At 43.0% G+C, this 27,890-nt stretch overlaps 2 protein-coding genes across 2 annotated transcripts; one reads left to right on the top strand and one right to left on the bottom strand.

Moving 5' to 3' along the window:
- On the top strand, positions 1-15,665 carry LOC133536955 (estrogen-related receptor gamma-like). Its single transcript, XM_061877720.1, has 8 exons — positions 1-774; positions 3,926-4,085; positions 4,161-4,305; positions 4,650-4,766; positions 8,153-8,263; positions 8,328-8,480; positions 8,551-8,823; positions 10,327-15,665. Exons 1-8 carry the CDS (start codon positions 731-733, stop codon positions 10,566-10,568), a joined length of 1,245 nt encoding a protein of 414 aa, XP_061733704.1. The 5' UTR covers positions 1-730; the 3' UTR covers positions 10,569-15,665.
- shkbp1 (SH3KBP1 binding protein 1) lies at positions 13,278-27,825 on the bottom strand. Its single transcript, XM_061877718.1, has 17 exons — positions 27,634-27,825; positions 27,145-27,198; positions 26,265-26,310; positions 26,063-26,195; positions 25,910-25,990; positions 25,689-25,838; positions 25,531-25,621; positions 25,253-25,443; positions 22,797-22,912; positions 22,638-22,725; positions 20,944-21,060; positions 20,700-20,870; positions 20,463-20,618; positions 20,295-20,391; positions 15,151-15,335; positions 14,974-15,076; positions 13,278-14,909 (listed from the first exon to the last, which is right to left on the bottom strand). Exons 1-17 carry the CDS (start codon positions 27,687-27,689, stop codon positions 14,261-14,263), a joined length of 2,484 nt encoding a protein of 827 aa, XP_061733702.1. The 5' UTR covers positions 27,690-27,825; the 3' UTR covers positions 13,278-14,260.
- Between the last annotated feature and the right edge of the window lie 65 nt (positions 27,826-27,890).

Raw genomic sequence — 27,890 nt, forward strand, 5'->3', positions numbered from 1 at the left:
TTTATGATTCTTATATCATTATAATGTATAGTTCTATAGTAATTGTTATTAATTTGATTATTGCAGAAGAGTAACAATGCTTTTCATTACGCTCCTTATCACCCCTAGTGGTGTGTTTTTGTTGCGTCTATTCATGCACAAGAGTGGGTGTTGGTCAGTGTGCTGGTTCTGTCCGGTCCAAAAACTTCTTAAAGGACAGTAAGTGAGAGTGTGGAGACGCTGCTCCAGGGGGAACCCTGACCTGCACTGACCTGGATCCCTGCAGGCAGCTGAGCTGCAGAGATTCCAGGTCGACTCAGAGCCGCCGTGACCCTGATTTGCACCCACCCAGAACCGTCAGGTCCACTTTGTACGACTCTTTGATGCCGCTGAGGCGGTTCTTTCCTTTGAGTTGCATTTTGGCCCCGCAGTGATGGGATCGCGGGTTAGATTCCCCGCCGTGTTTACAACGTTGTGATGTTTCATAACCGCGCGGACGGCCTACATCTGTCACTGTCCAAATCAATAGAGATGATTGAAGAACGGTCCATCGCCTGATTGGCTGAGCCGCCTGGCCTGGCCCCGCCCACTCACTGCCACCACAGGAGGCAGATAAATACGAGACAAGTTCAGATGAGTTCCTTCCTTTTGTCATCTGACTGTTCCAACATTGAATTGTTACTACTGCACCTGAACGCACCGTCTCTCTACTTTTACATCAGGTTCTGAAGTGGACTGGATCTGGATCAAGATGGATGTGGAGGATCTGGACTATCACTCGGTCAGCACAGAGCGGTGAGACTCGGCAAGATGATTCATTACGAAACATTACAACAACAATTAATTAATTGGCTAATACTAAATTTATTTTATAGTATTTTGGACACCTTTAATTTAGAGCAGGATTTTTTACTCTTATCCAAAATGAAGAAATATTTATTTTTTTATATCAATAACATAACTGATGTTGACAGACGTCTTAATCTGATAAAATAAGACAATATTTCAGAACAAAACTGTGATGTCAACTGTGTTGTCTCACTGATCAAAAAAGTAAAGAGATTTCAATAACAAAACAGTGACGTTGATTGTGATGTCTTGCTCGGATCCAAAAATATGTATATATTTTTTAAAATCAATAACAAAACAGTAATATTGACTGGGATGTCTCACTCTCATCCAAAAAAAAAACTATTTTTTATTATATCAATAACATAACAGTGCTGTTGACTGAGATGTCTCACTCTGACCTAAAAAGGAAAGATATTCCAATAACAAAACTGTGACGTTGACTGGGATGTCACATTCTGATCAAAAAAGTAAATATATTACTTTAATAACAAAACAGTGATGTTGATCATGATTTCTCACTCCGATCAAAAAAGGAACATTTCCATAACAGTGATGTTGACTAAGGTGTCTCACTCTGATCCCAATAGACAAAATATTATTTCAATAACATAACAGCGATGCAGACTGAGATGTCTCACTCTGATTCATAAATAAAATATATTATTTTAATAACAAAACAGTGACGTTGACTGAGATGTCTCACTCTGATCAACAAAGGATTACTTTAACAAAACAGTGATGTTCATCATGATCTCTCACTCTGATCCAAAAAGGAAAATATATTACTTGAATTATAAAACGGTGATGTTGATCATGTTGTTTGACTCGGATCCCAAAAGACAAAATATTATTTCATTAACATAACATTGAATGAGATGTTTCACTCTGATCCACAAAGAAAATATATTACTTTAATAACAAAACTGTGATTTTGAAGTTGTGTCACTCTGATCAAATAAATAAAGATATTTCAATAACAAAACAGCGACGTTGATTATGATGTCTCGCTTAGATACAAAAATACATATATATATATTTTTTAATCAATGACAAAACAGTAATGTTGACTGAGCTGTCGCACTCTGACCTAAAAAGGGAAGATATTTCAATAACAAAACTGACGGTGACTGAGATGTCTCACTCTGATCATAAAAGGAAATAAATAACTTAAATACCCAAACAGTGACTTTGACTGAGATGTCTCACTCTGATCCAAAAAGGAAAATATTTTACTTTAATAACAAAACAGTGGGGCAGGGGTTAGTGCGTCTGCCTCACAATACGAAGGTCCTGAGTTCAATCCCAGGCTCAGGATCTTTCTGTGTGGAGTTTGCATGTCCTCCCCGTGACTGCGTGGGTTCCCTCCTGGTACTCCGGCTTCCTCCCACTTCCAAAGACATGCACCCGGGGATAGGTTGATTGGCAACACTAAATGGTCCCTAGTGTGTGAACATGAGTGTGAATGTTGTCTATCTGTGTTGGTCCTGCGATGAGGTGGTGACTTGTCCAGGGTGTACCCCGCCTTCCGCCCTTCTGTAGCTGAGTTAGGCACCAGCAACCCGAAAGGGAATAAGCAGTAGAAAATGGATGGATGGATGGAAGGAACAAAACAGTGATGTTGATCATGATGTCTCACTCTGATCAGAAAAGGAATGACATTTCCATAACAGTGATGTTGACTAAGGCGTCTGACTCTGATCCCAAAAGACAAAATATTATTTCAATAACATAACTGCAATGCAGACTGAGATGTCTCACTCTGATTCAGAAAGAAAATGTATTACTTTAATAACAGAACAGTGACGTTGACTGAGATGTCTCACTCTGATCAACAAAGGATTACTTTAATAACAAAACTGTGATTTTCATCATGATTTCTCACTCTGATCAAAAAAGGAATGACATTTCCATAACAGTGATGATGATTAAGGCAGGGGTGTCAAACGTACGGCCCGCGGGCCACATCAGGTCCGCAAACAGGTTTTATCCGGCCCGCTGGATGAGTTTGCCAAGTACAACAACGAGCCAAAATTTTTTTATGAATTAAACCGCTGTTCTAAATGTGTCCACTAGATGTTGCAATGGAAATTCTTCGTATCTTTGCAGATGAGATGCAAATATAAAATATTGAAAATTAACAAACTACATAAAAAACATCCTGTTATTTGATTTTGATATTATTTTTTTATCTTTGTAGATTGAAAATTAACACCAAAGAGTTGACTGATGATCATGATCACATAAAGTTAAAGTACCAATGATTGTCGCACACACACACACACACACACACGAGGTGTGGTGAAATTTGTCCTCTGCATTTGACCCATACCCTTGTTCACCCCCTGGGAGGTGAGGGGAGCAGTGGGCAGCAGCAGTGCCGCGCCCGGGAATCATTTTTCGTGATTTAAACCCCAATTCCAACCCTTGATGCTGAGTGCCAAGCAGGGAGGTAATGGGTCCCATTTTAATAATTCCGATCGTATGAAAAAACTCAAATAAAGGTAGAATACTATTAACAACAACATGTAAGTGTAAAAAAAAAAAAAACATAATTTGTATATTATCAGAATGTGCACTCTTGTTCTGTTTTTAAACACAGAAAACAGTCTGATGTTTGTCTATATTTTCAAGTTATCGTGCTCTAATTTTCCTAGTCCGCCCACATGGGAGTAGATTTTTCTCCATGTGACCCCGATCTAAAATGAGTTTGACACCCCTGGATTAAGGTGTCTCACTCTAATCCCAAAAGACAAACTTTTATTTCAATAACATAACAGCAAGGCTGAGTGAGATGTCTCACTCTCATCAAAAAAGTTAATATATTACTTAAATAACAAAACAGTGATGTTGATCATGTTGTCTCACTCTGATCCAAAAAGACAAAATATTATTTCAATAACATAACATTGGCTGGGATGTCTCACTCTGATCCACAAAGAAAATATATTTCAATAACATAATTGTGATGCTTACTGAGATGTCTCACTCTGATCCAAAAAACGCCAGATCTTGTCACTGACCAAGAAGTCTCACTCTGATTTATTTGTAGCTGAAATGTGTGTACTGCCACCTTCATCACAGTCGTCTTCCTCAGGAGCTTCCTGGACGCCCCTTCCCCCTCCTCATCCTCGTCTTCAACCCCCCCCACGCAGCTGGGCTCCCCGACAGGGTCAAGTTCAAGCGCAGGAAGTGGCGTCGCCACGCCGTCTGTCGCTTCCTCCTGTTTCTCTGTGCCCGATCACTTTTCCTGCGAGGTGACAAACTTTCTTTTGAAAACATTATTTCCCAATGTTTGGAAGTTTGAGCGGGAGCGTCTCTTGGGCCCGCAGGTGGAGGCGCTCTTCAGAGGTCACTTCCTGCCGCCGGTGGCGCCCGAGCGGCTGTGCCTGGTCTGTGGCGACATGGCGTCGGGATTCCACTATGGCGTGGCGTCCTGCGAGGCCTGCAAGGCCTTCTTCAAGCGCACCGTCCAAGGTGACACACGTCTCACGTGTGGTCATGTGACCGCCGTGTGGTCATGTGACCGCCGGGTGGTCATGTGACCCTGGTGAAAGCACTGCTTATTCCAATACAAAACATCTCCAAAGACTATGAATAATAACACTTCCTGTTTTATTTGGGTTAAAGCATGCCTGCGGGGGAGGGGAGGGGAGGGGGCTGATCAATGCTAATCTCAATGGATGTGGACAAGCTGAACCCCAACATTTGTTATTGATTAGCGTGAGAGCAGACAGCAATAATCACATCTATTGATCACTGGTGCATTCTTCACTTGGTCTGACTTCCCTGGACTTGGACTCTACTGTGTGGTTGCCTAGGCAACATGGAGTACAGCTGCCCTGTGAGCAAGGAGTGTGAGATCAACAAGCGGAGGAGGAAGGCGTGTCAGGCTTGTCGCTTCCACAAGTGTCTGCAGGCCGGGATGATGAGGGAAGGTCAGTGGGGCTTTATTCCATCTTAGCCTCTATTTTATTCACTTTTATCTTCCACTTGAATCCATCTTAACTACTATTTTATTCCCTGTTAACCTCTATTTTATTCACTTTTATCTTCCACTTTAATCCATGTTAACTGCTATTTTATTCTATTGCAGCTTCAGCGTTATTCCATGTGAGCTTTGTTGTTTTCCATGTTAGCCTCTTATTTTATTCCCTTTTATCTTCCACTTTAATCCATGTTAACTACCAGTACTATTTTATTCCCTGCCAGCCTCTATTTTATTCGCTTTTATCTTCCACTTGAATCCATCTTAACTACTATTTTATTCCATGTTAGCTTCTATTTGTATTCACTTTATCTTCCACTTTAATCCATGTTAACTGCTATTTTATTCTATTGCAGCTTCAGCGTTATTCCATGTGAGCTTTGTTGTTTTCCATGTTAGCCTCTTATTTTATTCCCTTTTATCTTCCACTTTAATCCATGTTAACTACCAGTACTATTTTATTCCCTGCCAGCCTCTATTTTATTCACTTTTATCTTCTACTTGAATCCATGTTAAATACTATTTTATTCCATGTTAGCTTCTATTTGTATTCACTTTATCTTCCACTTTAATCCATGTTAACTGCTATTTTATTCTATTGCAGCTTCAGCGTTATTCCATGTGAGCTTTGTTGTTTTCCATGTTAGCCTCTTATTTTATTCCCTTTTATCTTCTACTTTAATCCATGTTAACTACCAGTAATATTTTACTCCCTGTCAGCCTCTATTTTATTCGCTTTTATCTTCCACTTGAATCCATCTTAACTACTATTTTATTCCATGTTAGCTTCTATTTGTATTCACTTTATCTTCCACTTTAATCCATGTTAACTGCTATTTTATTCTATTGCAGCTTCAGCGTTATTCCATGTGAGCTTTGTTGTTTTCCATGTTAGCCTCTTATTTTATTCCCTTTTATCTTCTACTTTAATCCATGTTAACTACCAGTAATATTTTACTCCCTGTCAGCCTCTATTTTATTCGCTTTTATCTTCCACTTGAATCCATCTTAACTACTATTTTATTCCATGTTAGCTTCTATTTGTATTCACTTTATCTTCCACTTTAATCCATGTTAACTGCTATTTTATTCTATTGCAGCTTCAGCGTTATTCCATGTGAGCTTTGTTGTTTTCCATGTTAGCCTCTTATTTTATTCCCTTTTATCTTCCACTTTAATCCATGTTAACTACCAGTAATATTTTACTCCCTGTCAGCCTCTATTTTATTCGCTTTTATCTTCCACTTGAATCCATCTTAACTACTATTTTATTCCATGTTAGCTTCTATTTGTATTCACTTTATCTTCCACTTTAATCCATGTTAACTGCTATTTTATTCTATTGCAGCTTCAGCGTTATTCCATGTGAGCTTTGTTGTTTTCCATGTTAGCCTCTTATTTTATTCCCTTTTATCTTCCACTTTAATCCATGTTAACTACCAGTACTATTTTATTCCCTGCCAGCCTCTATTTTATTCACTTTTATCTTCTACTTGAATCCATGTTAAATACTATTTTATTCCATTTCAGCTTCTGTTTTACTCCATGTGAGCTTCATTTTATTCTATCCATCCATCCATTTTCTACCGCCTTTTCCCTTCGAGGTCACGGGGAGCGCTGGCGCCTATCTCAGCTACAATCGGGCGGAAGGCGGGGCAGACCCCGGACAAGTCGCCACCTCATCGCAGGGCCAACACAGATAGACAGACAACATTCACACTCACATTCACACACTAGGGCCAATTTAGTGTTGCCAATCAACCTATCCCCAGGTGGATGTTAGCCTCTATTTTATTCACTTTTATCTTCTACTTTAGTCCATGTTAACTACTATTTTATTCCATTTCAGCTTCTGCTTTACTCCATGTGACCTTTATTTCATTCCATGTTAGCCTCTATTTTATTCCCATTTATCTTCTACTTTAATCCATGGTAGCTTCTACTTCATTGCCCTTTATTTTATACTTTAATCCATGTTAACTATTTTATTCCATTTCAGCTTGTGCGTTATTCCATGTTAGTCTCTATTTAATCCATTTTTATCTTCTACTTTATTCCATGGTAGCTTCTATTTTATTCCCCTTTATCTTATACTTTAATCCATGTTATCTTGTACTTTAATCAGTGTTAGCTTCTATTTTATTCCCTTTTATCTTTTACTTTAATCCATGTTAGCTTTTATTTTATTCCATCTTAACCTTTTTTTATATTTTTTTCCGTTTTATTCCATTTTAGTGTCTATTTTATCGCATGTTTGCTTCTATTTTTTATTTAATTTCAGTTTCTGTTTTATTCCATGTTAGTGTCTATTTTATTGCATGTTTGCTTCTATTTCAGTCCATGTTAACGTCAATTGTATTCCATGTTAGCTTTTATGTCATTCCACTTTGGCTTAAATTTTAGCTTTAAAGTTATTGGGTGATAGCTTCGAAGTGTGTTTTCATGTTACTTTCTACGCTATTCCACGTAAGCTTCTATGTTATGCCACATTGGCTTTAATGCATTTTTTTTATGTTATTCCATGTTGTCTTCAGTGCTATCTTATATATTATTCCACCTCTGAATCAGTGCTAGTTACTATGTTATGCCACATTGGATTCAATGCTCGCTTTCATTTTATTCCATGTTGGTTTAAATGCTAGCCTTTTATGTTATTCAACGTTGGCTTCAAGGCTAGCTACTATGTTATTCCACATTGGCTTTAATGCTAGCTTGTATGGTATTACACATTGGCTTCAATGTTATTCCACATTGGCTTCAATGCTTGTCTGTTATTCCATGTTGGATTCAATGCTAGCTTTTTTGTTATTCCACGTTGGTTTGAATGCTAGCTTCTATATTATTCCATGTTGGCTTCAATGCTAGCTTCTATGGTATTCCACTTTGGCTTCAATGCTAACTTCTATGTTATTCCACATTGGCTTCAATGCTATCGTCTGTCATTTCACGTTGGACTCACTGCTAGCTTCTATGGTATTCCACTTTAGCTTCAATGTTAGCTTTTATGTTATTCCATGTTGGCTTCAATGCTCGCTGTTATATTATTCCATATTGGTTTAAATGCCAGCTTCTACGTTATTTCACGTTGGATTCAATGCTAGTTTCTATGTTATTCCACGTTTGATTAAATACTCGCTTTTATATATTCCACGTTGGATTAATGCTATCTTTTTTGTATTCCACGTTGGATTAATGCTAGCTTGTATGTTATTCCACGTTGGCTTCAATGCTAGCTTGTATGTTATTCCACGTTGGTTTCGATGTCATACTATCCACATGATAATGTGGACTCCAACATGACGGAGAAGCGCGGTCTAAAAAGTTTGTTTCCTGCAGGCGTTCGCATGGATCGAGTGAGAGGAGGACGACAGAAGTACAAAAGACGAGCTGAGGCAGGAATAACTTCCTATTCCAGAACGCCGCACGCCGCCTGCAGCAGCCGCAGCCGTGAGTGAAATGTTGGTGAAGGCCATTTTGAACGTCACCTGACTGTCGCCGTTGTGTCGATTAGGAAACAAGGTCATTTCCCATTTGCTGCTGACAGAGCCCGCCCCTCTGGCTGCCAATCAGGATGAATCGACCAATGACGGCACCCTGCTGACCCTCTGCGACCTCCTCAACCGCCAGCTGCTGGTTCTGATTGGCTGGGCCAAGCAGATCCCAGGTACAGCACACCTTATCCACGCGAGCTACAGGCATGGACACTAATGGCTTCTGGCGTGTTTACATTGCAGGCTTCTCCGCGCTCTCATTGGTGGACCAGATGTCACTGCTGCAGAGCGGCTGGATGGAGGCGCTGCTGGTGGGCGTGGCCTGGCGCTCGCAGGGCGCGGCGGGGAAGGAGCTGGTGTTCGCCAAGAACCTTCGCCTGGACGAGAGTCAGTGTCGCCTCACCGGCCTCAGTGAGCTCTACCACGCCGTACGTCACCTGACCTCACGTTACCGTCTCATGGAGCTCAGCCTCGAGGAGGTGGTCACCCTCAAGGCCATGGCCCTCGCCAACGCAGGTAAACACACACACTGAACACAAGGCGTCTAAAGTCATTTGCATTCCACAGCTAATTTTTATATTGTGAAAATTAAATAAAAAATGAAACACTGCCTTGCTTAAGAACAATTACTATAACCAACACTAAATATATTTATATGTATAGTTATATATAGTTATATTTCTATACATTAAATATCAATTATGAATACAGTATGCCTCCCCTTAGCCACACAAATCATACATTTTTAAAGAACGATATATATATATATATATATATATATATGTATTTATATATATATGTATGTATGTATTTATATATATATATATGTATATATTTATTTTATTCATATACACATATATATTATTTATACATATATATGTATAAATAATATATGTGTAAATAAAATATAAATATAATATACGTGTGTGTATATATATGTACATTTATATATATATATATATACTAGACAAAAAGCGCTATATAACTATAATCACGTGTATGAATAAAATATAATTAAATATATCTGTATATATTAAATTATGAAAAAATATATTTCATTGTAATATTTATTTTTTATATATAATACGTGTCTATATTTGTCTTTTTATTAGGGTAAAAAATATTTGATTGTAATTATTTTTAAATATTTAATTTTTAAGTGTAATATTAAGTCATGATAATAAACGAATTTGAAATGTTTTAAAAGTAATATATAAATATATATAATATATTTATATTTATAATATATACAACTTTTTTCATTGTATTTATTAATTGTAACATATAAGTGCCTATATTTTTGTATCATTTTATTATAGTATGTATTTAATCGTAGTATATTGTTATAACTGTATATGTTTCATAATACTTTATTGAAAAATATTTTAATATAATTATTTCAAAATAATACATTATTTTGTGAAATAATGTGATATTGAAAATTTTGTGTAATTCACAGTTTTTGTATAATGTACAATGTGTACTTTAGGGACAACTTGTATTTTAACCTACATTGCATTCATGTGAGCATGTAATGAAAAACATATTTCAGTAAGAGTCTGTTATGTATGTTGTCATTTTCATTAAGTACATTGTCAAGGTAAAATATAAAGAAACCTATGTAATGTGTGGTTAGCAGTTGTTGGACTTGGGTCAGCGTGGACCTATTGATCCCTGAAGAGTGGTTATTGGTATTGATCGGTGGCTGGCTGGGAGGCCATTGTAGTAATATTGATCAGCAACTCCATGAGTCGTCTTTCTGGGGGCTTTTGGAATAAACAAGGTGATTGGATGGTTTGTTTGATGAGACAAGCAGCTGTGTTTGCGATCAATAAGAGACACCCTGGCGGAGGTCTCCTCTCTTTTAAAATGTCTGCCGGAGGACGTGATGCCCATTAGCACAGCGCACAAAACAAAGCAGCGTCCGATGTGTGAGCGTGCACGCATGGACGCGCATCCACGGGAACCATGTCACACTTTATGCATTATTTAGTTTTCCAATGTCTCCGCCTCCACCAGACGTGGACCCGGTGGACTGTCCCGACTCGCTGCAGCGCTTCCAGGACGGTCTGCACGAGGCCCTGCAGGACTACGAGGCGTCCTGCGGGGGGCGCCACCGAGCGGGCCGCCTGCTGATGAGCCTCCCGCTGCTGCGTGAGACGGCCGAGCGGGCCGTGGAGGTTCTGCTGAGGACGCGCCGTCGCGTTCCTCTCCACAGACTGCTGCTGGAGATGCTGGACGCCAACTTGGCCAAGGTCTAAGCGCATCCTGGCCATCATCCACGCTCAGGGACACGGCGACAATGGAAGACAAACATTTTGGGGCACGCCGCATCACGCCTTGTTTGGTGGATTCATCCACCATCTCAGAATGGACTACTTAGACCGGGGTGTCCAAAGTTTTTCCACTGACAAGTGAACGCACACGGGGCCATTTTGATAATTTTCATTTTCAAAACAAATATATTTTGTAACCCTCAAATATGGTGAGTGTTAAAGATTCCGGGGACCCAAAATGGTCTCAGTCATTAAAGTGTGAAGAAAACAAGTCACATATTAAATGTTTTTTTTTTTACTTTCACCGCTTGAATAGCAATAGATCAGGGTTTCTTATGGCATGACATTAGTGCCAAAAATCCAAGCGCATAAAAACTGTTATCGCGCGCTGATTCTCCACTTCGCGCGCGCATGTGGTGCCTTTTTGCAGGCGCACGGTGCCTATGTGCGCACGCTCCGTCTCGGTCTGGCATCTCTCCTCGCGCTGTCATGTTTGTTTTGGCACTTTGGGGGCGGGAATGGTTAGACGACCCCTTCTTTCTGATTGGCTTTGAGCGCTGTCAGTCATTGGCAATGTGGCGGCCATCTTACCTCAGGCAGCTGGCCCCGCCCAGTACATAGTTGTCAAGGAACATGTACTATTTAAATAACCATAACTTGCTCAATTTTCAAATCATTTTCAAACGGTTCGATTTGTTATAAATGTCAGGTTTTCATGGGGCTATCATGGCTGAACAAGTAAGTCTTACACTATTATCTATCAGATTTAATTTGCCTAATGTATTGAGCTAGATTTTTTGTTGTTTTTTTTAAATACATATTTTTAACTCTGCCATCTATACTGATCTGGGCTGATATCTAATTTTCCATAGTTTGAGTTGTTTGCAGAAACCTAAATACTTTTTATGGTAATATTAAAACCATATTCATTAATTGTAGTGATAACTTTTCATTCATTATTCTACTAAAATAGTAATTGCAATCATAACATCAATGATTAGGCCCATATGCTAATCATGTGGTCCTAGATAAGTGGGTTCGGGTAAACTCAGGTGTAAACTTAAAGTAGATAGAGGAAAGAAAATTAATAGTGCCCCATTATGGTATACATTCAATATTTACATATACAAATATTAAATAAATAAAAATATTTTTTAAAACAGACAAGTGAGGAAAGAAAACATATTTGTGGACTGGTTGTATGAAAAGAGAGATATTGATCTTGACACTTCATTAACTATGTGATGTTCTCTCAACAGATGAGACATTACCTTCTTCAAAGACTTTTACATAAAATTCAATTGGCATTTTCCGCAACTCCACAAAATTTGGACTTTTTAAGAATTTGTTTCACGGTGGCAGAGGGGTTTATGCGTCTGCCTCACAATACGAAGTTCCTGCAGTCCTGGGTTCAAATCCAGGCTCGGGATCTTTCTGTGTGGAGTTTGCATGTTCTCCCCGTGAATGCATGGGTTCCCTCCGGGTACTCCGGCTTCCTCCCACTTCCAAAGACATGCACCTGGGGATAGGTTGATTGGCAACACTAAATTGGCCCTAGTGTGTGAATGTGAGTGTGAATGTCTGTCTATCTGTGTTGGCCCTGCGATGAGGTGGCGACTTGTCCAGGGTGTACCCCACCTTCCGCCCGATTGTAGCTGAGATAGGCGCCAGCGCCCTCCGGGATCCCGAAAGGGAATAAGCGGTAGAAAATGGATGGATGGATGTTTGTCGACAGGAGCTGTATCATTTTGATACATATTGACGTTGACCCGCCCTGCTATACTTCGGATTGGCCCTGAGTTTTTTTCGCCTGACCAATCAGAAAGGAGGGGCCGTCTAAGCATACATGCCCCCAAAGTGCCAAAACGAAGACGGCGCGCGCACACATAAGCACCGCGCGCACGTGAAAAGGCGCCGCGCGCGCACCAAGGGCACCACACGTGCGCAAAAGGGTGTCGCGCGCGCGCACGAAGTGGAGAATCAGCGCGCGTTAACAGTATTTATGCGCTTGGATTTTTGGCACTAATGTGACGCCATAGTTTCTTAACCATTGTTAGGTCGTGAGCACCCCACAGAGAAACATCAAAAATATTGCAGCTGGGGTCCATGGTACTCAATTGTAATACACTTTTCTACCACTTGTGGCAGTAATGACAATATCAAACAGAAGTCTGCAGCTTAAGCGCAAAAATCATGACTAAAGTAGTGAAGTTCTATTTCTATTTTCACTTTAGTTAAAAAAAAACATTTATTAATAATTTAGGTCATTTATGTACTAACTGTATGTACATTTATTTGTGTGTTAATATTGAGCCCAAAGTCAAAAATGTTAAGAACCCCAGCTTAGATCTACTACATATCTATCCGTTGACAGGTTTTTATGTTTTATAACAGGAACATTTGTATTTAATTAAAATTTATTAGAAAAATTAATTGGATAAAAACAAAGTATAATATTTGAGGTGAAGTAATTGGAGCCTTAGACTACATTGAAAAAATTCATCCCAATATCGCTTTTGGTTCAATAAGTTAAAAATAGGTCATATCAATATATATATTATTTTTACTTGTAAACCTTATACATCTAGATCAACTTCAAATCTGTGCATTGATCATAATTTTCTATTTTTGAGAAGTAAGTTTTAAAGTAAAAAAATTAAATTAAAAAAAAAAACTGCCTACATGACAGCTGAGTGTTATTAGTGTCAATCTTGCAACTTTTTATTTTTACATTTCACCCGTTTTCTCTTTTATTCCACATTTTTCTTGGTATAATTTTTAGAGTCAAACAGATCAGCTGCGGACCGCACCCCGGACACCCCTGCTTTAGAAGCAAGCCTGTTAGGAAGACAGCGGACATGTCTGATGCCAAGACGCTTGGTGGGCGGAGCTTAGCCAGCTTGAGTTACTTCCACCAACCAGAAGGTGCACCAGTGCCCCAACACGGATGTCACGTGTTTTGTGCGACGTCAGCGGCTGATTAACGCGTTTGAACACAAATTCACACCCTCCAGGATTTCACAATTTCACGCCAAATCCTCGCACAATTCGGCCAATCCGATTAGTTCCTGCATCCCCACTTACAGGTAGGAGAAAGACTCACTGAAATGGGAGTGCTCCCTGGTGGTGAAGTGGAGGTAGGACTCCCAACATCAATGAAAGTCTTCCTAACTACATCAATTGAAAAGCACACTTGGAAATTTGTAAAATTACAAAATTTAAAACGTTCCGCCTTATTTTTTTTAAAGCTGTCGCAAAATCAGGCCCTTTAGTCCGTGACAAATCTTCACAAAGTGGGTGGGATCCTGGAGGGATGACTTATTGATCACTGATTGGTCCTCACTGTTGACTTGAATGAACCAAGCTACACACTTTTTTCAAAGTCATTAATTTGTACTAAAATATCTTCTTGTACTTTGTTTTTTTTTGTAGGAAAGTCTTCTGCTTCACGCGCTCGTAAAAATGCCGACTTTGACACGACTCTTATTTACAAATGTCACAATCATGGCGCTTGTTATCGACTTCCAAGGCTGAGCGGGTCGGAAGACGAGCGTTACAAACCGTAAAAACAAGGAAAAGATTCTCATTCGTCTTGAGGCGTTTTTTTTCCTCGACCATTGAAGTGAAGCTTTGGCGACATGTTGGTAACCATGGCAACAGCCCTCTCAGCCAGGAAGTCAGAAGCTGGTTTCGTTCATCTGAGGTTTGGGGCTGGCGGCCGTGCTGCCGGCCGGACTGTCCTGGCTTTCGGGCGACGTCGTTGCCTCGGACGGAGAAGGGGCGGAGCTGGCCGTCTCAGAACGCGTCGGGCTTGACGATGCTGAGGCGGGGCTTGTGGGGGAGGTGGGCGTGAGCCTACATTGCGGCAACGATGGCGAGGGCGTCGGCATCATGGAGGGAGGCGATCCCAGCGGGGAGGGGCGGGAACCAGGCAAGACGGAGAAGGCGGTCGACGTCCTGAAACCAAAGTGGGCTTCTGACTCGCTACAAACGGCCAAACTCCGCCTCATTCCCTCCACTCCCGCCGCCGCTACCTCGGAACCCTTGGCGAGCTCTTGGCAACGCTCCACGAAGCTTCCCCTGCGAGCGGACCCCCATTCCCTGTCTCGGTCGGGGTGGCGATGGGGGCGAGGGCTACTGCCGGAGAGGGACTGCGATCCGTACGCTGAAAAGGCGAAAGAGGGCGGGTCACGAGCGGATCTGGCGAGCGAGGCTTGGCGAGGAAGACTCCCGCACAGCGACCCTGATGAACCCAACGCTGCGGCTCCTCTTCCTGCAGAGTGAAGACGCTCCGGTCTGACGCCGTCACTGAGCTGTGAGTGCAGACTGGAGCGACAGGAAGTGCAAGAATGAGTGGCGCCGATGACATCATCACGGTGTGCGTGCGTACCTGCATGTGGAGGCTCGAGGTGTGCTGTCAGGAGTTCTGGTCAGAGCCAGGTCACACTGGTCCAGAAGCTCCAGCAGCTCCTCCTCGGTGGGCCCGCCCAGTGCTGCGAGACACACAATCAGAGCACACGTCAGCGACCACAGAGCTCGCCATCGCAACATGAGGGCGGGGTCTGACCTCTGATGTCCACTTTGCCGGCGATCTCCATGGCGGTGGTCAGGTCCCACATCTGGATACTGCCGTTGCCGTGGCCGCTGAACAGGTAGCGGCGCTGCCGTGAGCCGATGCGGCTGGATCCTTCGCACTCGTGGACTACAAAGGCCGTGATGGAGGTGCCATCCACCGAGCGCACTTCACACACTCTGAAACACGCGCGGAGGATTAGTGACGGGTCGTACTGATGCATTGTGGGACACAAGGAGTGAAACTCTGTCACCATGTGACCCATACCACTACTGTGTCGTTTGATCGTGCTGGATAGCACTAGCTTGCGTCTCCAGAAAATGAGCAGTCACCAATCCATGATTTCATCCAAGTCTGTTATCAATCACCCTTTTCAAAACGATAATACTGTAAATTCCAAACTTAGGGTTATACAATGGCACAGCTAATTTATGGATTTTTCTTTGCTGACTGCCATAATACAAGAAGAGTTTTCATTAAACACACGCGAAGACACTGAAATGGTGTAATTATTGTTTGTGCTGTACTGCCATCTTTTGGACGAGTTCACTCACTGCAGGTGCTGCTGGGTGTATGTGAATTCTTGCTTTTTAAAGCTTTGAACCGCAAGTAGAAGTACCATTCTGTATTCTAATCGTCCATAGCGTCGCTACTCATATACTCCAAACAGCGTTTATAAGTTTGACGATATAACTAAAACAATTCTTACTCCTTTCTGAGCTGCCACCTTATTGTGGTAGGAGTTTGCGTGTCCCAATGATCCTAGGAGCTATGTTGTCCGGGGGCTTCCAAGACAAACAGGTCTAGGTGAGGGATCAGACAAATTAGACCAGTTGATCTGCCGCTTCTTTTCTTTCTCCTATGTCCCCCCCTCCCTTGTGGAGGGGGTCCGGTCCGATGACCATGGATGAAGTACTGGCTGTCCAGAGTCGAGACCCTGGATGGACCGCTCGTCGGGACCCAGGATGGACCACTCGCCTGTATCGGTTGGGGACATTTCTACGCTGCTGATCCGCCTCCGCTTGAGATGGTTTCCTGTGGACGGGACTCTCGCTGCTGTCTTGGATCCGCTTGAACTGAACTCTCGCGGCTGTGTTGGAGCCACTATGGATTGAACTTTCACAGTATCATGTTAGACCCGCTCGACATCCATTGCTTTCGGTCCCCTAGAGGTGGAGGTTGCCCACATCTGAGGTCCTCTCCAAGGTTTCTCATAGTCAGCATTGTCACTGGCGTCCCAGTGGATGTGAATTCTCCCTGCCCACTGGGTGTGAGTTTTCCTTGCCCTTTTGTGGGTTCTTCCGAGGATGTTGTAGTCGTAATGATTTGTGCAGTCCTATGAGACATTTGTGATTTGGGGCTATATAAATAAACATTGATTGATTGATTGAAATAGCAGCTCAAACACCTTTATGAAAAGTACAACTCGAGGACATAGATTTCCCTTGCCCGGACGCGGATCACCGGGGCTCCCCGCTGGAGCCAGGCCCGGAGGTGGGACACAATGGCGAGCGCCAGGGCCTGTGCCCATGGGGCCCGGCCGGGCTCAGCCCCAAACAACCAAAGTGGGCCCCTCCCTTTCATTGGGCTCGCCACTCATTGAAGGGGCCATAGCGGTCTGGTGCTGGGCGCCCGCTGAGGCAGGGCACTTGGCGTCCAGATCATAAGCTAGCTCTTGGGACGTGGAACGTCACCTCGCTGGGAGGGAAGCAGCCTGAGCTGGTGCGCGAGGTGGAGAAGTTCCGACTAGATATAGTCAGACTCACTTTGCTGCACAGCAAGGGCTCTGGAACCAGTTCTCTCGAGAGGGGTTGTACTCTTTTCCACTCTGGCGTTGCAGGCAATGAGAGGCGACGGGCTGGGGTGGCAATTCTTGTTGCCCCCCGGCTCAAAGCCTGCACGTTGGAGGTCAATCCAGTAGACCAGAGGGTAGCCTCCATCCACCTTCGGGAGGGGGGACGGGTCCTGACTGTTTGTGCTTACGCATCAAACAGCAGTTCAGACTACCCACCTTTTTTGGATACACTCGAAGGAGTACTGGAATGTGCTCCCCCGGGTGATTCCCTTGAATTCCCTGGACTTCAACGCTCTTGTTGGCAACGACAGTAAAACCTGGTGAGGCGTGATTGGGAAGAATGGCCGTCCAGATCTGAACCCAAGTGGTGCTTTGTTATTGGACTTTTGTGCTTGTCACGGATTGTCCATAACAAACACCATGTTCAAACAAAAGGGTGTCCATATGTGCACTTGGCACCAGGACACCCTAGGCCGCAGTTCCATGATCGACTTTGTAGTTGTGTCATCGGATTTGCGGCCTCATGTTTTGGACACTCGGGTGAAGAGATGGGCAGAGCTTTCTACCAATCACCACCTGGTGGTGAGCTGGCTCCGATGGTGGGGGAGGATGCCGGACAGATGTGGCAGAGCCAAACACATTGTGAGGGTCTGCTGGGAACGTCTAGCAGAGTCTCCTGTCAGAGAGAGTTTCAATTCCCACCTCCGGAAGAACTTTGAACATATCACGAGGGAGGCACTGGATATTGAGTCCGAGTGGACCATGTTCCATACCTTTATTGTCGAGGCGGCTGATTGGAGCTGTGGCCGCAAGGTGGTTGGTGCCTGTCGTGGCGGTAATCCTAGAACCAGCTGGTGGACACCGGCAGTGAGGGATGCCGTCAAGCTGAAGAAAGTCCTCTCGGGTCCTTTTGACTCATGGGACTCCAGAGGCAGCGGACAGGTACACACAGGCCAAGCGAAGTGCGGCTTCAGCGGTAGTTGAGGCAAAAAACTCGGACATGGGAGGAGTTTGGGGAAGCCATGGAAAACGACTTCGAAGGGATTCTGGTCCACCATCCGCTGCCTCGGGATGGTGTGCTGTGACCTCTACTGCGGCTGTTGTGGTTCGGTGGACGGAATACTTCGAAGACCTCCTCAATCCCACCAACACATCTTCCGATGAGGAAGCAGTGCCTGGGGAATCTGTGGTGGGCTCTATTTCTGGGGCTGAGGTTGCCGGGGTAGTTAAAAAGTACCTTTGTGGCAAGGCCCCGGGGGTAGATGAGCACCGCCTGGAGTTCTTTCAGGCTCTGGATGCTGTGGGGCTGTCTTGGTTGACAAAACTCTGCAACATCATATTGACATCGGGGGCGGTACCTCTGGATTGGCAGACCAGGGTTGTGGTTCCTCTCTTTAAGAAGGTGAAACGGAAGGTGCATTCCAACTATCGTGAGATCACACACCTCAGCCTTCCCGGTAAGGTCTATTCAGGTGTACTGGAGAGGAGGCTACGCCGGATAGTCGAACCTCGGATCCAGGAGGAACAGTGTGGTTTTCGTCCTGGTCGTGGAACAGTAGACCAGCTCTATACTCTCAGCAGGGTCCTTGAGGGTGCATGGGAGTTTGCCCAACCAGTCTACATGTGCTTTGTGGACTTGGAGAAGGCATTTGACCTTGTCCCACGGGAAGTCCTGTGGGGAGTGCTCAGAGAGTATGGGGTATCTGACTGTCTGATTGTGGCGGTCCGCTCCCTGTATGATCAGTGTCAGAGCTTGGTCCGCATTGCCGGCAGTAAGTCGGACCAGTTTCCAGTGAGGGTTGGACTCCGCCAAAGCTGCCCTTTGTTACCGATTCTGTTTATAACTTTTAAGGACAGAATCTCTAGGCGCAGTCAGGGCGTTGAGGGGATCCGGTTTGGTGGCTGCAGGATTAGGTCTCTGCTTTTTGCAGATGATGTGGTCCTGATGGCTTCAACTGGCCAGAATCTTTAGCTCTCACTGGATCAGTTTGCAACCAAGTGTGAAGCGACTGGGATGACAATCAGCACCTCCAAGCCCAAGTCCATGGTTCTCGCCCGAGAAAGGGTGGACTGCCATTTCCAAGTTGGGGAGGAGATCTTGCCCCAAGTGGAGGAGTTCAAGTACCTACGAGCCTCACAAGTGGGGGAAGAGTGGATTGTGAGAGCGACAGGCGGATTGATGCAGCGTCTTCAGTAATGCGGACGCTGTATCGATCCGTTGTGGTGAAGAGGGAGTTGAGTCGGAAGGCAAAGCTTTCAATTTATCGGTCGATCTACATTCCTATCCTCACCTATGGTCATGAGCTTTGGGTTATGACCGAAAGAACAAGATCACGGGTACAAGCGGCCGAAATGAGTTTCCTCCGCCGGGTGGCGGGTCTCTCCCTTAGAGATAGGGTGAGAAACTCTGCCATCCGTGAGGAACTCAGAGTAAAGCCGCTGCTACTCCACATCGAGAGGAGCCAGATGAGGTGGTTCGGGCATGTGCTCAGGATGCCACCAGAACGCCTCCCTAGGGAGGTGTTTGGGGCACGTCCAACTGGCAGGAGGCCAAAGGGAAGTCCCAGGACACGGCTGGCCTAGGAACACCTCAGGATCCCCTGGGAGGAACTGGACAAAGTGGCTGGGGAGAGCGAAGTCTGGGCTTCTTTGCTCAGGCTGTTGCCCCCGTGACTTGATCTCGGATAAGCGGAAGAAAATGGATGGACGGATGGAATTCTTACTTACTAAACCGTCCCATGTGTGATGTCTGTAGGAGTCTTTTCCTGCATATTTATACCTGCTATCGTAATGTAATCGCCTCTAGCGTCAGCTTATATGCTAACACTGTGTCTGTGTTAATTTTATTAACTTACAACGGCTTTCAATTTCACAAATTCCTCAGTGAATTCACTAAAACGTCACCGTGGACTTATTGAATCTGTTTAGCTGATTGGCGTGCTAGCTTCCGCAGCTAGTGGGTCCATGACCATGACTTCTGTTTTGTTTTACTGCCGTGTTACAGACACCATTTGGAAACAATTACAGTATGTAAATAAACATTTATCAAATATTTATGCGTAAATAACTAATTTCACAAGGTTTATATTAGCGGATTATAGTCCGGTGCAACTAATATATGGGAAAATGTATATCCAGATGCGCTCAATGGTCTGAGAAAGATGGTATGTTTGCTAACTAGCAATGTTATTTACAAATAATATAACTTTTTAAAATCCAGCAGATGGCGGATGATCATTATGAATAATAATCACGGTAACAGTGTAGCATCAATACAGCTATTGAGTGTGCCATACACTCACTGAAGCATCACTTGTGACTCTTATGACTTAAAGACACACACCTTTTGCCGTTGGATGACAATCTAACGTAGAGTTTGTCAGTGTCTGGTACTACTCTCTGGATGAACACCTGCTGGTCGTCTCTCTCTCCGTACGGTCCTGACGCCACAACACAAGGTTAGCGAGCAACCTTTGACCCCCCCACACCCTGCTAGCTGCTAGGACGCTACCTATCTCTGTGCCGGCACTGCAACCTGCGTGCGCGTCGTCGGCGTCCAGGCTGAGGACCTTGAAGGAGGTGAGTGGTGTGGAGCCCGGCTGGGTTGATATCATCCCTCTGAAGCGGGTCACGGTCCAGGTGCGTACGTGGTTGTTGTCTGCGCACACTGGCGGGCCCACAAACAAGTAAACATTAGCGTGTGCTAAGGCCTGGAAAACGAGTAAGTCACATCCTCCTTATCCAGCACCTGAGATAAGATGTTTCTCGGACAACATGATCTTGGTGACGGGGCTCCGGTGGACCGAGAATGTCTGGAACAGCTGAGGGCCGGAGCCCACTGTCTCCGGGTGCTGCACGATGACCCGAACGGAGCCGGAGCTGGTGCCGTAAGCTATTTCGATCCAGTTGCCGCTGTCGCCTGAGCGGCACAAAGACACGATTAAGACGACGGTTGACGAGTCGCGGCACCGAGAACATCTGAGGGTCCGTACTGGTTTTAGGGGTGAGGTACACGCTCAGTGCAGTGATGGCGTCCTTAGTCGGGTCGCGGTACAGTTCTGTCACCAGTAGGTCGTTGTCCTTCATCCTTAGAGGAAACTTCTGGACGTCTAAAACAACAACACAAAGATGTATATCATGGAGTTGGGCTGGAAGATTATGGCAACAAATAATTATTATTTTGGTTGACTTCTAAAGTTGCGTAAAAGTATCCAAAACCATGATTTTTAGATTTCAACATATAAAATCAGCTGAAAAGCTAGCATAAAATGTTAGCATGCTAATATAAAAGACATTAGCATAATTTTAAGATGTTGCCAAGTATCTAAAGCCATGGTTTTTAGATTTAAACATATAAAATCAGTTAAAAGCTAGCCTAAAAGGTTAGCATGCTAATATAAAACATATTAGCATACTTCCAAGATGGGGCCAAGCATCAAAATCCATGATTTGTAGATTAAAACATACAAATGTGGCTAAAAAAAGCATTGATGACATAGGACAAGTTAGCATACTTCTAAGATAACGCCAAGTATTAAAGGGGCCCTATTATGCAAAACCAACTTTTTTTTACCTGATGATTCCTGCTTGTGTTTATTGGGATCTGCATAAGTCCCAAAAAGTTGAAATCAAACCGTGGAGGCATTGCGGAGATATTCATTAAACAATCTTTCCTGTCTTCATACTTCCCCCAAACGGTTCCTATTGAGTTTTGTTCAGCGGATTATCCATAGATCAGAGACATTTACCCGAACATCCTTCCCTGAATCAGCCAATTGAAAGTAATGTGAAAGCAGCTGTGCTCCTACATCAAGGCGACAATGAAACCCAATGAAGGAAAATGTGTGTTTGCTTTAGCCAGCACAAGTCACTACACAAACATTCAGCCTCATCTGAAGTAAGAAAGTACCTTACTTTTAACTTATGATTTTTGGCAATATACCTTCAACTCTGAAGTCTTTTTCGTGTGTGCAATGCACTTTAAAGAGTCCTGCTTCAGAAATCTGAGCCAGTATAAAGATGGATTTTCCAATAAACTATTTTTAATGGCAGGATTGGTGTCTACTATTTATGGCAATTAAGGAGACAATGAAACGGTCAGTAATAACAGTAAATTACATATGTTTGACTAATATGTTGGCTCACGTTGTTGTGTAGCTCGTTTAGCGTTCTACTGTGAGACAATAAATTCACCATCCTAAGGCAAAACAATGATTTTCCCAAAAAAAACTACTTTGGATCAATGCCTACTGTGTTTGGCAATGGACGAGTAAGGTATATAATTTGCGATTTGCGATGTAGCTCGTAGCTTAGTATAAAGCCTTTAGCCTCTATTGTTTACAACTCCAAGCAGCTGTGCAGCGGAGTTATTTACATGATATAGAATAGAAAAGCTTTTTACTGTCAATATACACATGTATACTTCCAAGGAATCGTTACCAAATCTTTTTGGTAACGATTCCTTTGAAAATCCATTATTTTTACACCTGTAGTAAGCATGGTGACTGCCCAAACTTCTGGAAAACATTTTTTTCACTCACACACTTACTTATCCATTTCACTGTGCAAGCTCAGCAATTTGCCCATTTAATGTTTTTTTTACAATTGTTTTTAACAGTGAGAAGCCAAAATTAAAACTAGAATTGGATTCCTTGCCCCGCCCTAACATGTGAAGTGTGTGTAGTACCGATGTAATAGATGGATCCATTATTGCATCCCAGGATGAGGAAGGATCCCGCTGTGTCGTAGCTGCTGATGGGAACCACATCCTGGTTCTGCTCGGACAACAGCAAAACCTTCAATGCGAGCACAAGGACAGCGCTTCTTCACGTGCACGCTGACCCACCTGCCAGTGTTTGGTGACGGCATTCCACACGCCAACCTTCCCGATGTGGCTGGTGGCGATCAGCTGGTTACCCACGAAGAAGAGCGCCTCCACCGGCACGTTGAGGCTGAAGACGCCTGCAAGGACAGTAGCACAATGTGAATACTTGCTCTCAGGTACCACCTGATGCCGTGTGAGGAACATACCATTAAGGGGTTCCTCAAATGCTGACATTAACTTATTTCAGAGTTTAAGACCTAAAGGAGATGTCTACAGGTAAAATCTGATTTTCTTTTTTTAATGAGTTTTCATGCTGGTTTTCAGCACATTTAGAAGCACCCACTTTTTGGAGCTAAAAGTGACCTCACCTACAGAGGACCAAAGGCAATTTTATTTTGTTTAGTTTGTTTTTCTAGCATCTTCATCGCCAAACAGGTTATTTTTGTGCAGAATTTGAAGGAATGATCAAAGATGGCTGCCAGACCGGTAGTTGCTAGTTGTAGCAATGCAACTAAAGAAGAGGACAGCCGGCATACATTTCCAAATAATGGCAACATGAGGAAGGTAAGGACCGCTTTACTACAGGGTTTGGATGGAAACAGCTTAAAAGACTCAAGCCTAAAGTAATCCTTAAAATCATGAGCATCCTTGAGGGGCGAAAGACTGAAATAGAGCAAAAAAGAGAAAGAAAATGTAAACCACTGGTGTTGTATTTTGAGTCTTTTCTACTGATGTTTTTTCGTAAGATGCTTGAGGAAACAAGCTAAAAGCAATTGTTTGATATAATTTTTGCTCATAATGTAAACCACAGAGCTGGGTGATAAAACAATATCAATACACAGCACAAGCCAAGAGTTTGGACACATTCTCATTTCAATGCGTTTTCTTTATTTTAATGACTATTTACATTGTAGGTTGTCACTGAAAGCATCAAAACTATGACGCCTGTGAAGTGAAAACCATTTCAGGTGACTCGTTCTTGAAGCTTATCGCGAGAATGTAAAGAGTGTGCAAAGCAGTAATCAGAGCAAAGGATGGCTATTTTGAAGAAACCAAAATATAAAACATTTCTTCAATTATTTGACCTTTTTTGTCAAGTAATAACTCCACATTTGTTCATTCATAGTTTTGATGCTTTCAGTGACAAACTACAATGTAAATAGTCATGAAAATAAAGAAAACCCATTGAATGAGAAGGTGTGTCCAAACTATTGGCCTGTACTGTATATTTCAATAAACACATATTCAATATCGTTTTTTTATTAATTTTTCATCTGAAGAAATTTGTAAAGCAAGGTTGGTTGCATGAAAAAAGGCGAGCAATGCAAGAAGTGATCACTGATCGGCGGGAGTTACACGCCAAAAACCAATCAACTGATAAGTTTGGTTGCGCCATCTTGTTGTGTCGCATGGTTAATTTTTTTTGAGTGTAGTGAGAAGAAAATGTAGCAATTTATTTGCTTCAGAAAGCAAATACATTTTGGATAAAAGAGGAAACTCTACGGTAGGGCAGTTTTTTTTTTTTTTTTTTTTTTTTTAAACAGACCGTAGTCAGACTAATGTGGTCTGTAAATGATGCAAAGCGATCGTCCCCCACCAAGAGCGGCAACACCACGCAAACCTTAGCCATGCTCACCCTTTAGAGCACAGCTGTAACTTCCTGACAGTAAACCTGCAAAAAATAGTTCTAAGGTTTCTCTGTTTACATTCACTTGTTACACCATATTAAGCATTTCTTACATATTCGTTATTTGTGCACCTTCATTTTAATAGCTTATTGTTAAATATTGTGTGATTTTAGAATTTTGATTAAGTGTTTCCCATGCTTGTGTTGACGGAGTAAGGTTATGTTTTAAATAAAAACATGTATATTAAATACGTTTTCCTATGATAGGTCATAGAAATATCAATAATGACCGATATAAAACACTTATATAATGATACAGCCCTACTTAACCGTATCAGTCTTGAAGTAATCACGGACGAGGATGACAAAAACATGTTAGTAATAGTTTTTCACGTCTTTCTTTATCCACACTATGTGGGGAAATGGGCCCCAGTTCTGCACATTAGCAAAAACTAATTGTGACACCTATTTAACATTTAAAACTGCACTGAAACAGTAGTTGAAAACTAATCAGATATCCACGCATAATTAGATTATTCACATGTTTTTTTTTTGTGTGTTGTTTGTTTCATTTTTGTCCATGGTCTGTGCTTATGGTATGCTTGTAATGTGTAACGTCTTGTGATTTACGTATTCTTTTATATGATGACCTGTTGAAGTTTTACTGTATTAACCTGCCTTAGGACAACTGATGAAAATTAGCTACTGTGCTAACTCCAGCATATTTACATTGCTGCTCTTTGTTGATGAAATAAATAAATAAATAAATAATTGATTATATAAGATTGACCTCCAGATTCATTTTCAGTCACGGAGTATACAAAAAGAAAACTTGTTAGTGAAGACTCACCTATCTCGTTCCCATTGCCGTCCGCGCAGATAGACCACAGGATGATTTCAGTTCCCGAAGCGACGGCCACCATCTTGTCGTTGTCCCCCAGAGAGCCACTCATCACCTTAGCGTTGAGCGCCACTCGGTCGATGACCCAGTCTAGGCGAGGAGACGTGAAGACCTGCTGCCACCCGGTGGACTCCTTCACCCTGACAGACGGAATGCAGGGATTTTATGTTTCGATACTGTCATGCCATCAAAGGTCTAGTATAAGCTTTGCCGACGTTGGCGTGTACCTGTAACACACCACAAACTGAGAGTACGCCGCCGCAATCCAGTTATGATGGCCACAGATGATTCGAACCAGGCCCGGATCTGATGAGGGACCTACACACGTCCTGGGTTGGTACTTTTTACGCATTTTAAGTCAACTTTGACAGGCATGTGTCCTAACCTCCAGTCACCCTGTCCTCCCCTCTGGCCAGCATCCCAGTGTTGCCCAAGTTTGGGGGCATTGTGTTGCTGCGTTTTACGGGCGTGGCTCGACCCGTCGTGAACTGTGACCCCGCCACGCTGTGGCGATTGCGGCGCTTGGCAGGGTACACTGGGACACAGACAGGAAGTCATCATCATCATCATCAGGTTACAGGACTATCAGGTGCGTTTTGAGATTACCCGGCGGGGGCAGGTAGCCGTTGAACAGGACGTTTCCGCAGGAAGAGCGGTCCAACTCATCGCACAGCTGCAGCTTACGCACTGAACACACGACAATGACATCACCGCACCAAAAACATCCTACAAACCAAACCGTACGGTAGAGCAGCTCACCGAGTGGCGTGATCCCGTAGAACTCGGCCTCGTGCATGAGCATGTGCACGCTGACGGAGCGCGGGTGGAGCTCTTTGGTGCGTAAGAAGTTGAGGATGGGCGCAAACAGAGAGGGATCCCTGTCGATGAAGATCTACGGCGGACAAGGGGGCGTTACCACAAGGCACAAGGAAACAACGCTGACTAATGTCAAGTCACTCACTGCGCCAGTTTCATCCTTCAAAGTGGAGATCCGGCCGCTCAAAAGACTGAAAACAAACACATAAGCCACCCAGAAGTTAGAACAGTGATGATAATATAATTATTTCAATTAAGTCAGGTTAACGCCCTTTTGAGTCATGTCACCAAACCAACCCTACAAGATTTACTTGTTTATTTTGCCGAGTGATGCGGTTTTGATTAAAAAAAAATAATTTTAAAATTTACTAAAACCCTACTCTTTAAGTCAGGGCTGTCAAACTCATGGGCCACATGGAGAAAAATCTACTCCCAAGTGGGCCGGACAGGTGAAATCACAGGACGATAACTTAAAAATAAAGACAACTTCAAATTGTTTTCTTTGTTTAAAAATAGAACAAGCACATTCTGAAAATGTACAAATCATAATGTTGTTGTTGTTTTTTACACCTACATGTTGCGGTTAATAGTATTCTATCTTTATTTGTCATTATTTATTCTTTCTGAATAATTTGTGTGACAATTTTCATCAGTCGACTCATTGGTGTTCATTTTCAATCTATCAAGATGATAAAATATATATAAAATCAAATTACAGGATGTTATTAATATAATTTTCTAATTTTCCTCGACTGGTGCACTAACATGAGGTTTATTTTTTTTACATAGATAGCATCATCTACAAAGAATTGCTATTACGACATCTACTGGACACATAAAGAAGAGCAGTTTATTTCATAAAAAAATATGGGTTCATTTTATACTTTGCAAACTCATCCCGCAGGCCAGATAAAACCTGTTCGCGGGCCTGATCCGGCCCACGGGCCTTCCGTTTGACACCCCTGCTTTAAGTGCTTTGATTCTTAAACAATTCGTGTTTGTGTGCGTTTGATTTAATCACCCACCTGGAAAAAAAGGAGTCAGGAACCCAAGTGAGCGTCTGTCGGGAGGTGCTGAACCTGCAAACAAACACACCCTTCAGTCCACTTCAGTGTTTATTGTTTAGACAGTAAAGAAAAAGCGAATAAGTCGAAATGTGACAAACGTGTAGACCACGGAGCTAAGAGAGAACATTCGTTTCAACCTTTGTTGAAGGAGTTGTTTAAAACAGCCTCAAAATCGTGTCATGTTGGAGCCCCCCTTTCTCAGCTATGTTTACATTGTCGGACGGTGGCCATCGTTTGGTGCTTTAAATTCCTTTACCGTTCAGCCTCATCTCGTTGAGTGTATAACTTCAGAGTACCAAAACCCAGGCTATATTTCACCACATCGTAGTTCCACTGGAAGGATTCAACGGAGTGTTGGGGTTGCCGTGTCCGACAATGGAAGCTTCCCGAACGAAGCTAAGCTAGTTTAGCTGCACTTAGCCGTCTAACATGTCACCGCTTCCTTACCTTTTCCCGCCCACGTTCAAGTGGATTAAATCCCCGCTTCTCGCCGTGTTAGACATCGGGTCCTCACTTTGACACTCAGGCGCCCAGGGAAACAAAAACTGTACTTTTAATCCATGTTTGGGCAGCGCTTCAGCTTCTGATGTTGTCAGATCCACTTCCGGTCGCAAGGCGGAGACGTCTGGATGGTGAGAAAAACTGGAAAGAATTTTCGGACGGGATCCAGACTCCGCATCATTCGCCCTCTTTTTTAATTTTAT

This window comes from Nerophis ophidion, linkage group LG18 (genome assembly GCF_033978795.1).
Source record: "Nerophis ophidion isolate RoL-2023_Sa linkage group LG18, RoL_Noph_v1.0, whole genome shotgun sequence".
In the NCBI taxonomy this organism is placed as follows: domain Eukaryota; kingdom Metazoa; phylum Chordata; class Actinopteri; order Syngnathiformes; family Syngnathidae; genus Nerophis; species Nerophis ophidion.

Coding starts and splice junctions, on each gene's coding strand:
- LOC133536955 (XM_061877720.1), top strand. CDS start 731: ATGGATGTGGAGGATCTGGACTATCACTCGGTCAGCACAGAGCG. Junction 4,767..8,152: donor GGCCGGGATGATGAGGGAAG/GTCAGTGGGGCT, acceptor TGTTTCCTGCAG/GCGTTCGCATGGATCGAGTG. Junction 8,481..8,550: donor CTGGGCCAAGCAGATCCCAG/GTACAGCACACC, acceptor TTTACATTGCAG/GCTTCTCCGCGCTCTCATTG.
- shkbp1 (XM_061877718.1), bottom strand. CDS start 27,689: ATGTCTAACACGGCGAGAAGCGGGGATTTAATCCACTTGAACGTGGGC. Junction 22,913..25,252: donor CGGCAATGGGAACGAGATAG/GTGAGTCTTCAC, acceptor CTGTCCTTGCAG/GCGTCTTCAGCCTCAACGTG. Junction 20,871..20,943: donor GTACCTCACCCCTAAAACCA/GTACGGACCCTC, acceptor TGTGCCGCTCAG/GCGACAGCGGCAACTGGATC.